This window comes from Triturus cristatus, chromosome 3_2 (genome assembly GCF_964204655.1).
Source record: "Triturus cristatus chromosome 3_2, aTriCri1.1, whole genome shotgun sequence".
In the NCBI taxonomy this organism is placed as follows: domain Eukaryota; kingdom Metazoa; phylum Chordata; class Amphibia; order Caudata; family Salamandridae; genus Triturus; species Triturus cristatus.
The window spans coordinates 823,725,683-823,737,912 of NC_140584.1; the positions used below are offsets into that span (position 1 = coordinate 823,725,683).

A 12,230-nucleotide genomic window follows, 5' to 3' on the forward strand; every position below is an offset into this window, starting at 1 on the left:
CAATGTTTGCGTATACCAGGAGTAAAAACATCCAAGAACTGATCAGACCAACCATCAAATCACAAACTGCAGAATATCGGGGAACCATCCCCTATCATAATTGTAGCAACTGTCACAACATCATCAAGGGTAACAAGATCACGCATCCCATGAGAGGTACTCCTGTCAAGCTATACGTCAACGCTACCTGTGATACACTTAATGTGATCTATCTACTGAAATGCACATGTTGACTTGTTTACGTGGGCAAGACGGAAAGGAAAATCAAAACCCGTATACACGAACATAAAAGCAATATATGTACTCATAACATCAAGTCAACTGTTGCTGCGCGCTTTTTTGATAACCATCATAATGTAGCACAACTAAAGTTTATCATTTTGGAAACCGTTGAAAAACTGAAGGTAGAGACAATAACACTTTTCTCTTACAAAGAGAGGACTTTTGGATATATAAGTTGGAATCTCTGAAACCTAAGGGTCTTAATGACCGCACGGAATTCGCGTGCTATTTATAACCGGTGTAATTTTCAGCTCTTGTAATTTTCAGCTTTCAGCATTTTGTGGCAGTCTCTTCATTGTATGTACATTTTAACATCGTTTTTTTTTTCCCCTTGAAAGTATTCAGTCTTTATTTGCATTTTTTCTCTATTTTTATTTCCAATTTTTAGGGCTTTTTTTATTCTTTTAATTTGTAAAGCCTTTCCATTCACCCCTGACACATCTTTACATGGCCCGACACTGGCTCCATACTAACGCACTGCACCCTTCGCGTTCTAGTCTTTTTCAAACCCATTGTAGTCCGTCTTAAATCCCTTTAACTAGCAACAATCGCGTCTCTTCGGTAAACCCGACGCACGTTTAGAATTAATCGCATGCAGACACGGAAGGTAAGACACTCATTTACCTCAGCGCATTACTGGGTTTTAAGGCATTTTATTTCACAGCGTTCTTTTATCCGCGCACCAACCACTTAGCTGTTATTCACCCCTGATTACTCCAGGCACACAAGTCCACAGTTTGGCGTTTACGTCCGCCTCTGGATATACATCTGTACACTTGTTTTAATTCTTTTATATTTGCTGCTATTATTTCTCTTTCATTGTGCCATTTTGTCCGTTTAACTGCACTCGCGTCCCGTACAATTCTTGACACACTGTGACTGAATATCTTTAGTAACTAGAATGGAGATTTAGAGGAATGTTCGTCTGCTCATCCCACCACCTCTATAGAGCGTACTATGCATGCAACCACAGAGTTGACTGATCACAGCTGGTGAATCTTTTTCTTTTTCTTTCCAATATGGGCACCATAAACTAACCACCAGTTACATGAATATAATTTTGCTATTGACGTGGTCCCTCATTTGACACTAGCTTAATTTATTGTTTAGATTCCCCTGATGAAGGGCCCCCAGTGAGCCCGAAATGCATTGGGACCATATATGAAAGACTTTGCAATCGCATCAGGATGTTGTTCCACATCGTTGACATGAATTGAATTCATCTTTATGAAAGAAATAAAGTATACTTGCAATTCTTGGCACAAGATTTTGATTGAACTTTACCAACCTACTTAAATTTCGCCCACGGGATTCTCCTTCGTAGCGCCCAGAGGGACGTTATCTAATGGTAGATAACGCTTGTTGGATTCTTGTTCTATAACACTCCCTGGCTCAGAGAGTGATACCTCCGAGGCACACGACAACCTACTTACCCCTTATTCACCATAGGCTTGTGCACGTCTAAACTTCAATATATTTAAATCCTGGGGCAGTAGACAAGGCTCGGAGAAAACTCAATACCGAAATAATGCGTTTTTGCAGGTGTCTGGGTTTTGCTAGGATCGCACATAAGGACATCAGGTATGACAGAGCGGAATTTTTCAGGGGAGATGGAGTTCACTTGTCCAGGATGGGCATGGATTTGTATCTGCTGGAGATAAGGGAGGTCCTGGCCAGGATGTTGAATGTGCAGCAGCGCTAAAGTGTCATCTCCTATGAGGCAGGGGGGGCAGGAAAATGGGGAGGCGGCGTTTCCGCCTACTCTCCCGCCTTTTCCTGGGTGGCGGGGTTGTTAAAAGTTGGCCAAGATTGGCTGAAGTTTTTAGTTAAGTGTTGGTAGTTTGTGAGCAGGGGCAGGGAAAGGGTGAGCAGGTAGGCTAAGTTTAGACTAGATGTTTGGTAGTTACAGTTGCACAAAGGCAGGTAGGGGTTTTGGTATTTGGAGGGCAGGGTTTGTAAATGCAATATTGTGTAATATTGTGTAATATGGTTGCTATGTAATGTTATTTTGTTCTCGGTAGGGTGGGGGATTTGATGTGGGGATCATGGGGGTGGGGGAGACAGGGGGTCAGGTAATTTATGTATAGTGAGGTTTTAGTTTTGTAAGGCAGTTGCCAGCGTTGATAATTGTGATATGCACCTGTTTCAATAAAGCAGCCTTTTACACTCACAAAAATTGGTCTCATTTGGCTTGTCCTCCTCCCTCCCAAACCGCGTTTAGTCAGGGAACCTAATTTGTGCGCGGCGCGCCCCATGTTTTGACAAGTCAGGGGCTGGGCGGGCAGGGCCTTCGCTTTAACTTAACCCTGGCGGCCCTATTGAGATATAAGTGTACGGCGGGCGGGCTCAGCGGCTATTAGGCCAGGCAGTCAGTAAATCATTGAATCTTGTGGAGCCGGAGGCGAGCTACTACCACCGTGATCTGACGGCTGTCACGCCACCACGCCCCCCCCCCCCAAAAAAAGAGCATCGTTGGTTTGGCATGGCATATTATTGGCCTGGCTAGTTGGCCACTACTTAATAGTTAATGTACCGTTACTTGCGGTGGGCCTTGCAGCCGGGACACACTTCACTGCCTTTTTAACTGATTTGGCCTGGTGATGCTTGTTACCAGTACTGGTTGCTTCCTGCTGCCCTCAACGTCGTCGTCAGGTAGGGTTGACTTAAACCATGATTCGTGGTGAGCTGTGCGGGTATGCTGGGGCATGGCAATCTGAAAATAATCTGCTGCACAGCCCATACCTCAGCAGAACCAAAATCCAGCCCTAAACAGTACCCCGCCCAAAGGCAACACTGTACTAAGGGCCGTGTTATCATATGAATCTCCTCTTGGCTCAGGGCAGGCTCATTCTCACAGCCGCAACACTCTCAAGCGTGACTCACTCAGGAAAGGAGAAAAACACTACGCCGAGTCTAGTAGTGAGGTTAATTAAATACATCAATATCATCAATGCAATATGTGACGTGTGCAGCAGATGCATGTAGACCCGGCCCTGATAAGCACCGGCACAAATTAAGCACTGTGTAAATCTACTCAGCCAGGAGGACCCGCCAGCCAGTCAGGTAGTATGGGAGGTTCAAAACAGGTTTCCTGACTAGGCCGGGCCCTATCTTTCTCCTGTGGGGGTCGTCTGTTACAATTCCAGGAGGTATGGCGAAGTTAAGTTTCTGACAGCTGGGTAATTCAAGTTTTTTCTCAAGATTACATTCTATGAGACTCCTCATAGTTTCAGGAACCTCATTTCATTCAGACCCGATGGCCACGAGAGACTGTAAAGAGTCTGGCCTTGTAAGAAAGTATAGCATCTCTGGTACTCAAACAGGCGATAATCAGAGTCCCATCCTAGGAGAGAGTTTGCAGGTGTTATTCTCATGTGTTCCTGGTCCAAAAGGATTAGGCAGATTATCAGATGATTATTAACCTGCAGTTCCTGAACAGGTTCATTCATACAGTACACTTCAAAATGAATACCTTGCAGCAGGTAATTCCTCTGGTTTCTCCTGGAGAGTTTCTGGAAAAAGCCATCCCCGGGATACGTATCTCCATGTACCTGTCGCTTCTGCCTCCCAGCAGTTTTTCTGATTTTCTGTGGGATCCCAGCACTGGCAGTTCTGGGTACTCCTGTTAAGACTAAAGTCCTCCCCTCAGATATTTACAATGGTTATTGCTCCATTGATAGGTCTCTTGCATACTTGGGGGATCATTGCCCATCCCTGTCTGGATGATCTACTCATTCGGGCCTCTCTCAGCAGAAGGCTCTGGTGGAATCGATGGTACAGTGTCAATACTGAAGCTGAAGGAGTTTGGTTTCCTGGTCAACCGATCGAAGTCTCTTCTGGTCCCTTCTTAGAAAGTGGAATATATGGGGCCGTTTTGGACACGGATCAGGGAACTGTCTTCCTCCCCGAAGCCAGACACACCAAGTTAAGAAGTCCAGAAGGCTTTGGCAAGAGTTTGGTCATGATTTCAGGGATGAGATGGCAAGCTGGGACAGAGACCTCTTTGATACTTGAGGTATTTCTCACAGTGGTATTGTTTTTCACTGTTCTCTGTCCTTTCCTTTTTAGGCAGAAACTTTGGACATTATATGGGTCAGGTGGTTTGACATATCTTGCTCCATTGGACACCAGCCCAAGAAGATTACAATGTGCAGATCCCAGTGTCAGCATCGATCAAACTGGAACTTTCCTGGTGGTTGCTCCTTCCTTCTCTGAGAGGGATTCCCCTCTATGTTATCCTGACCCCTTGATTCTAACCACAGATGCCAGTAGTTTGGACTGGGGGGCAGTATTAGGGTGTAACACAGCCCAAGACTGTGGCGGAGAGTGTAAGAACTGGACGGAGTTGAGGGGGGTTTGGAATGCTCTGCTTGCTTTCTCGGGGACCCTGAAAGGTCTCTATGTGGTAGTCCGCATTGACAACTGAATAGCGATGTCTTATATCAATCGCCAGTTCGGCACCAGCTCCCCTTCCCTCAACAGTCTTCCCTGCCTCATTGGCTCCTGGATGGAAGCCAAGCTTCCGGGGTGGAGGGTCACCCACATTCAGGTTCGATTAAGTTGAGGGTTTTCACCCTCTCAAGAGTTTGTTCTAGCTCCTGAGGTGTTTTCCCAGATTTGCATGCGATGGGAGGGTCCAGTGGCAGATATCTTTGCCACTCCTCTGTACTCCGAATGTCCTCTGTTTTTCTCTGGGTTCTGCTCTCAGGGTGCTTTATGCACCAAAGTTCTTATGAGTCCTTGGCCTTCGATCATCCTCTATGCATTCCCTCCAATATCATTGATTCCGCAGTTTCTAACTTGTCTTCTCAGGGAATAAGCAGAAGTGGTACTGGTGCTTCGTTTGTGGGTGCGGAGGCTTTGGTTCGATGTTCTCAGGCATTTTGCTCCGGAACGGCAATGGCTCCTTCCTCTTGATCCATCTCCCCTGTCCATAACTGTTCTAGTGGTGCATACACAAGCCAAATTAAGACTCTCGGTCTGTAGATTGAGAGGGAGGGTTTCTTGAATAAAGGACTTTCTTTGTCTATATCCTGTTCTCTACAGTCTTCAAGACGAGCTTGCACAAATAAGGCTTATGAGCATCGTTGGGTTCCTTTGATAGATGGTGCAGGTTGAGGACTTTGTCTCCTGTTTCTGCTCCTGCTACTGAAATGTTTCAGTTTCTTCAGGAAGGATTTGATAAGGGCCTCTCACTTGCAACTCCTAAGCTTCATTGGTTCTCCATTAAGACATTTTGTGCTCTGTGGGACAATCTGTCCTCCATTGAACTGATGGCCTCTAAGATCTTAAGGGTTTTCAGCTCCTGAGACCTAAGATCCGTACTTCTTTTCCTCTGTGGGTGTTACCATATCCCTTTCTCACTTACAGAGTAACCATCGGAACCCTCTGAGTCAGTTTCTCTTAAATTCCTTATCTTGAAGGTTTGCTTTTTTGTGACCATTACTACGGCCAATAGGTTTGGGGGAACTAAATAACCTGGTCTTCCGCCATCCATATTTGTGGATTTTTGAAGATAGGATAGTTCTTTCTCTGGATCCTTAGTTCTTGCCGAAGGTCAGTTCTGTGTTTCACTGTGACCAAGGGATTGTTCTACCTGTTTATAGCAGGAAGCCTCTGACCCTGACCCGTCTCTGGCTCTTTTCTTAATTTTAGTCTTCCTCTCCCTTGGTCCGATAGGTGAAGACAGGAATTTTCTTCGCTTATCTGGCTCACGGTAGAGAAACACGAGGAGGGATCACAACTCACTCTACTAGAGGTATGGCAGCTTCTTGGACAGAGTGGTCTGGTGTTTTTTTCCGTAGAGACATCTGCGGAGCTGCTACATGGTCCTCCTCTTACACTTTAATTTCCCATAATTGGTTGCCTGTTGCTCAGGGGTCAGAATTATGTATTGGTTAAGGGACCTGGAAGGCTACAAGATCTTTTTCATAGTCATATTCTTTGTGGACTCCCTGTTCCTCTTTTTGAATGTTCTTTGTCACCTTAATTTGTCTTATGGGTTGTTGGGACCTTTTCTGGAGGTTTCTGTGCTTCTGCTCTGTTCTGAAAGATTGATAAAGAATTTCTTCTTGCTGATTTTGTGTGCCCCTTGTGGTTTTCCTGGAGGTGCTGAAATAGGTTTTTGCTTTGGCATTGCTCCACCAAGTAAGGAATGGGACGAGGAACGGAAGAAGAGGAGGTATTCCTCGGATTGCCTAATGGTACTCTTCATTACTCTGATTTTCTTCCTTACTTGTCCCATTCCGTGCCTCCCTCGCTGCCCTGTTCTTTCACCAGCTTGTGTTTTGGGCTTTCTATTCAACAGGCAGAGCAAGGGGAAGGGGAGGGGTTATATCGATCTTTCCCTTTGACTGTTTCACAGAAAGGGAAGAACCAGCTTTACAGCGGTGGATACAGGGGAGTGAATGGGCACACGCACTCCACCAAGAAAGGAATTGGTCGAGTAAGGAAGACTCAGAGTAATGAAGATTACCGGTAAGTAATCCGAGCAATACATATAATGAATAGTTCTTCGTGCAGGCTTTAGAGTGTTGTAAGAGCGTCTCAGTTCGAAGCGCTCTGAACCATGTTTGAGATTATAAAAAACCCCCCTCTCATGGATGGATTGTATAAGAATCTTTAGGAGTCTCTGTTAGTTTTTGTGAATTGGAAACTACTGATTTATTTCTTAGCTTGTAATGAAGTTCTTCTAGTCACTATGAGACTTTATCTTCGCCAGTGGAAGGACCTCAACCAACACACAGAAGCAGACGGTCAATAATGCACCTGGCACCCACAACATGACGCCACACTGAAGACAACTTACGAGCAGTACAAATTAAGCTCCTGTAAGATAATTTTGCACGTTTCAGAAGGGGTCATATTGGATATTCGCAATGTACAGAAAGACTTAAGATACTAGAAAATGTACTCTCTAATACTTGTACGCATGGCGACCAAGTTGATTCGTTCCAGGTGCGAATCATCAACACTTTGCAATCAGGAATATTAGTTTCGGCTTTTAGCGTAAGCAACAGGGGCATAAAATTCATATCGTGCCAACTTTGGTTATTAATCTCCAGGTCTGGCAGAAGGGGCCGCACATGCCATGGGCGCAGCTGGCAGCTGTATATCTGAGGCAGGTGCAGGAAGTCTGACATTTACTCGCTATTAAAGAGACTTTTGTTTGCTCACAAAATGTGTTCTTCCGAGTCTCTGCTCTCCCCTGGCATTCTTTTTCGCCTGCACGATGCCACACAGGCAACTTTCCCAAAGCATTCCTATTTCTTTCCAGGTATAATTACCCGCAGGGCGTGGAGCGCCGTGGGCTCTATTCATAGAAGCCATTTCGCCACTAAATGTAACTGTGGCATTACTGTAAGGAGGGCGCGGCCTCTGCACAGACACGCACGCACATTGCTCACGTGCTTATCTTAACTCATTTGAGATGAGCATTGAACGTGTATCTGCAAGTATTTTAGAGAGCAGAGCTTTAATTCTCTTTATCTGACTGACTCCCTTTTCCATGTCCCTCGGGGAAAACCCAAGCAACCGAAAAGAGTTTAAACTAAAGTCGGTGTAGTCAGGCTAACCATCTGCAGCCGCGAATCGTCTTACATTAAGTGTTATCACAGAGCCTGGTGGGCACGCTTCCACACATCACCTACGTGTTGTAATATCAACATTTCCGTGCTTCAAAAAACTTCAAGTACGTCTGGAATTTGACATTATATGCATAAGTTTGTCTCTGAGAAGCTATGCCATTTCCCCCTCATTTCATGGCAGCAACACCACTGACAGCAAAGGCGCTCACATCCACGTTGACATCAAATCAGTTGTTACAGCCTGACACTGCCTCACACCTACAACCCATGATTGATACCAAACCCTGACTACTTCCAGCACTCATCTGACAGCAACGAAACAGGCCCTGTCTTACTTGACTGGCATTTGCCATAAATCGATAGCAATTTCATCACTCACAGAGGAGCTGCCAGTCCACAGTCTACTTGATTTCACTTTATTCTCATAATTTTGAACTGTGACTATTCGGCAAGTTTACCTACAGAATACAAAATGTCACCTATACTCTTGATGCCTGGTAGAGCCAAAGCAAGAAGTAAAATCAATTGATCCCCTGGCACATTTCACTGAAATCGCTGGACTTGTGTTAAAGCTGTAATTTCCGGATGCAACTTTTACACCTTGGATGAACACCACATCCCCCTTAATACCTAGTGTGAGCAATACTTTAAAATATACATGACCTGGGTTTTGGCTCGGTCCAAAGCAGCACGTTTCTTTCACGTTGTTCTATTGGAAGCTTGGTGTATCTTTCTGCTTTGCATGGCGTGTTTCCAATACAATGCATAAAAAGACTAATTTTACATCCCAAAAGTATACTGAATCATCACCCATAATTTCTTAATCACGTGGATGCATTGCACGTAGAATAGCTGAGGATTTGTTTATTCACTGCAGCAGAATAAAAAATAAAAAAATTGAGAATCTTTTTATTGAAACAACAACAAACCACCCATTTGCCGGATACATATCATAGTAATTTAGCAAGACCCAAACAGATTGACAAGTCTTTAACATTCTTCTTATTAGTGGTTTACATCTCTCACCATCGCCCCTCCATCGCAACCCCTTCCCTTCCTTCAGCTATATTGTCTCTTGCCCCTGTTCAGGTCGAGCAATCAGACTAGACAGCATCGCTCGATATTCATTCCATTTCCCGCAAATCTTTGTCCATTTTTACGGGCATCCCCTGCTCTCATAGAGTGCCCTTTCCACATAGCAGGATTTATTTTTAATATTTTACTCAGGACTCGAAATGCAAGCCAGACCAATTGGCTTTGCTAACGCTTGCTTAAACAAGCATTGGCATAGCCACTAGGTCTTGCTTTTGGGACCTTATAAGTATTTAGTTATGCAGCACAATATCCTTGGTGCAATAACATCAACTGTTGCATGGCTAAAAACTTATAAGGTCCCAAAGGCGAGACCTATTGGCTATGCCAATGCTTGTTGCTACTTTGCACCTGGGGAATAAATGCTGAGCTTGGAAAAAAATCAGTGTCTTAAAATCTGCGTGTGTGTGTCATATGTGTTATTGTTCCAAAGGAATGTTATATGCATTAAATGAGTCCCCCATTTCACTACCTATCCAATTATGAGCATTAATTTGCATTCTGCCTAACACAGGGGAGCGAGAGCTCTCAAGAGCTGAGATGTTGCAGGTGCATAGTACAAGGCTGGCTCTTTAATATGCATGAGCCGGCTGGGATGTTTGCAGTCACAGTATATTCAGTTCGGTTCATGTGAGGAGCTATGATTGCATAATCAACATAAGGACAGGAAACCAAAGAAGCTAATATTAAAATGTATTTCTTACAAATAATGTTTTACTCATCGGTCTAGTAATAATAGCGATAGACTACAGCAGGAAGGCAAGCTGTTGGTGGAATTGATTAAACATGGGTAGTCTACTGCCAAAAATGGTAAAGCTGGCATGCATGGCTAAGCCTCTAAATTTCCTTCAGCCCAATCCATCCAGACCTCTCCCACTAAAAGACATCTTATAGGAACATTATATGTTTGTTTTGTGACTGATGCGGTTACACACATTCCAATGCAATCATCTACCACTACGTATAATCCCTTCTTCACACATTGATAGCCCAGGGCGTGAAGGTTTCATTCTCATCTTTTGGAATCTGAAACAGAGAGAGAAAGATTAACTATTAAGTTCTCATTGTGCCCATTTTCCAATGATTGAAGAGTTGTCCTATATTCAACTGAGAGATGTGAAGCAGTTATGGGTAGAATAAACGACAAAGAGATAAAACGAGTCAATAATAGATAAGACCCATTGACAGCGTCTCTACTTTACCAGCTCCTAAGGAGGAGGAATTCAGTAGAGCACAGGCAAGACTGAAATGGTCTATTTCTTTGCAAATGCAGTTTGCTAACACATTATCTGCCGCACCAATTCTTGCCACAACAGATACAATGCCTCTTTATGGAAAATATTACTTACGATTACCTCTCAGTTTGCAGCTTGTTGTGTTGTAGCACACATGCTGTGCAGTCTCCTGTCATTTAATGTTGGGTTTGGACTATTACAAGTCAGACCTGTGACAACATGCTTGAACCCCATCATCCATTAGGGCACTTTAGAGTGTATGCTTGTCATTTCCCCATTGGGATTTTAGTCTGTGTCTAAATGTCTAATAGCTAGGAAGAAAGTGATTTCCCTTCAGAAACATCCTGCTACTATACCAAACAGGGAGGAGGGTAGGAACATGTGAATCAACAACCCTGCAAGCTACTACCTGAGTGTTACAGGTAAGTAATGTGGTAATTCAACTGATTCAATCATATGAAGTGCTGGTACTACCTGTGGTAGAAAGCGTGGGTTAGTGAGTAGAACTACCATGCCATAAGGGACTTTCAAGTATGCTTCCTCAATAGGTAGCACTTATAACTTGTCAACTCTATTTAAGGATGAAACAGCTAACACAAATACCTTGTTCTAGGAAAGATACGGTTGTGGACATAGCTGATGTCCCCATGATATAAGTTAGTACGATGTATAAGTCCAAAGAAGGGGCTGGTACAACTCCTGGTGATGCAATTGTAATCAATTCCTGCTTAAAAACCCTTGTGACTGGGACTAAAAAACGAAGAATATTCCTTCTTTTGCAAGTATGCACCCACTGCTGTTAAACGCACTCTTATGGAAGCATATACTATCCCAGATCTTTCCAAATTTATTGGTCAATGTTTTGTACCATACAATAAGTCACAATACTTTTGTTTTTTCATCGTAACATGGGGAATAGATTCTCCCTGCTCTTGACATTAATGAAAAAGAGTGAACTTTTGGATGCTCACACCCTGTTTAACTCTGCAACTAAAATGTTATCATTCTCTTGCTCAAAGAGACTTGGAATCAAGAAATTGTTGTTCCTGATCCGGGTTATCAATCTTCAATTGTCCTCCCTTGTTTCCCTTCATCCGCGTTCTTTGTAATACTTTACACAATGTATACATTTATCTCATGGTTAGTACCACTTTTTCCCAAATCCTTATCTTCTCAGTTTTTCTGAGCTTCTGCAGAGGAGTTCTCCCCACCCCACTGCCTGTGGAAGACAATACTTCATGCAAGTATAAAAGTCTACATTGCCCCCCAAAACAAGGCCACCTCAAGAACGCTGTAATTCAACATTCTTTCCAATTATTTGTCACTTGAATCTAGCAAGGTCTTTTTGCTTAAGCTGTCTCCTGACTGACCTTCCTTCTTACCTCTTCCCTTCTTTCTGACCTCCTCTATGAACACCCCGGACTGACCTGTAGCTTTGCAATGTCTTGCTAAATATAAGGTATCATGGATGTGGAAAGGAGTTAAGTTCTGATCCACGCAGATTTTAATGACCGCTTTTACTAAGTTTTTCTTTCCTTACATTTTGATTCCAGAACTCTTTAGCCTTCCCCATACACTCATGCTGAGAAATTGTGGAATTTCTCCAACCTTCAGTTTCTCAATTGCCACCCTGAATCGGTGCAGTTTGTATGCATTTTGCATTAGCATGAGAAACTCCTTTAGAGGCTATTATCCAATTCTTTTTTCTCCATTCACCAAGATTTAACTTTCTTGCTTTGATGGCGTTTACATCTTCTCCCTCACTCTTTGTTTTCTTTGTGCTCCTTTAACTTTTATCACTCATATGGCTTTTTTGTACTTCTAATGCTATTAACTTACCCATTCAGCTTGTGATTTAATAGAGTGGTTTGTACCTTTCTTCTGTAATCTCTATTGCAACGTGTCAGGAGAGACAACATTGGGCCCTGTGATGCTGTTTACACCTTTAATTGGGTCAATGTGCGCTCTTTGAGCGATAGTTTAAACATTGTACCTTAACTCAACGCGTAATTGTACAACCACATGAATTTTCGTA

The 12,230-nt window shown here is 43.4% G+C and overlaps 1 protein-coding gene across 2 annotated transcripts in view; it reads right to left on the bottom strand.

The window, feature by feature from the left end:
- Positions 1-8,716: 8,716 nt before the first annotated feature.
- The window catches only part of AOX1 (aldehyde oxidase 1), a 542,538-nt gene continuing 539,024 nt past the window's right edge, over positions 8,717-12,230 (bottom strand). Inside the window, exon 35 of one of the 2 annotated variants that reach the window (XM_085649034.1) lies at positions 8,717-9,986. In XM_085649034.1, the coding sequence (XP_085505160.1) occupies positions 9,936-9,986 (51 nt within the window). In that variant the 3' untranslated portion in view covers positions 8,717-9,935. The remainder of the gene's footprint in view (positions 9,987-12,230) is intronic. The other variant, XM_085649035.1, reaches the window with a different exon arrangement.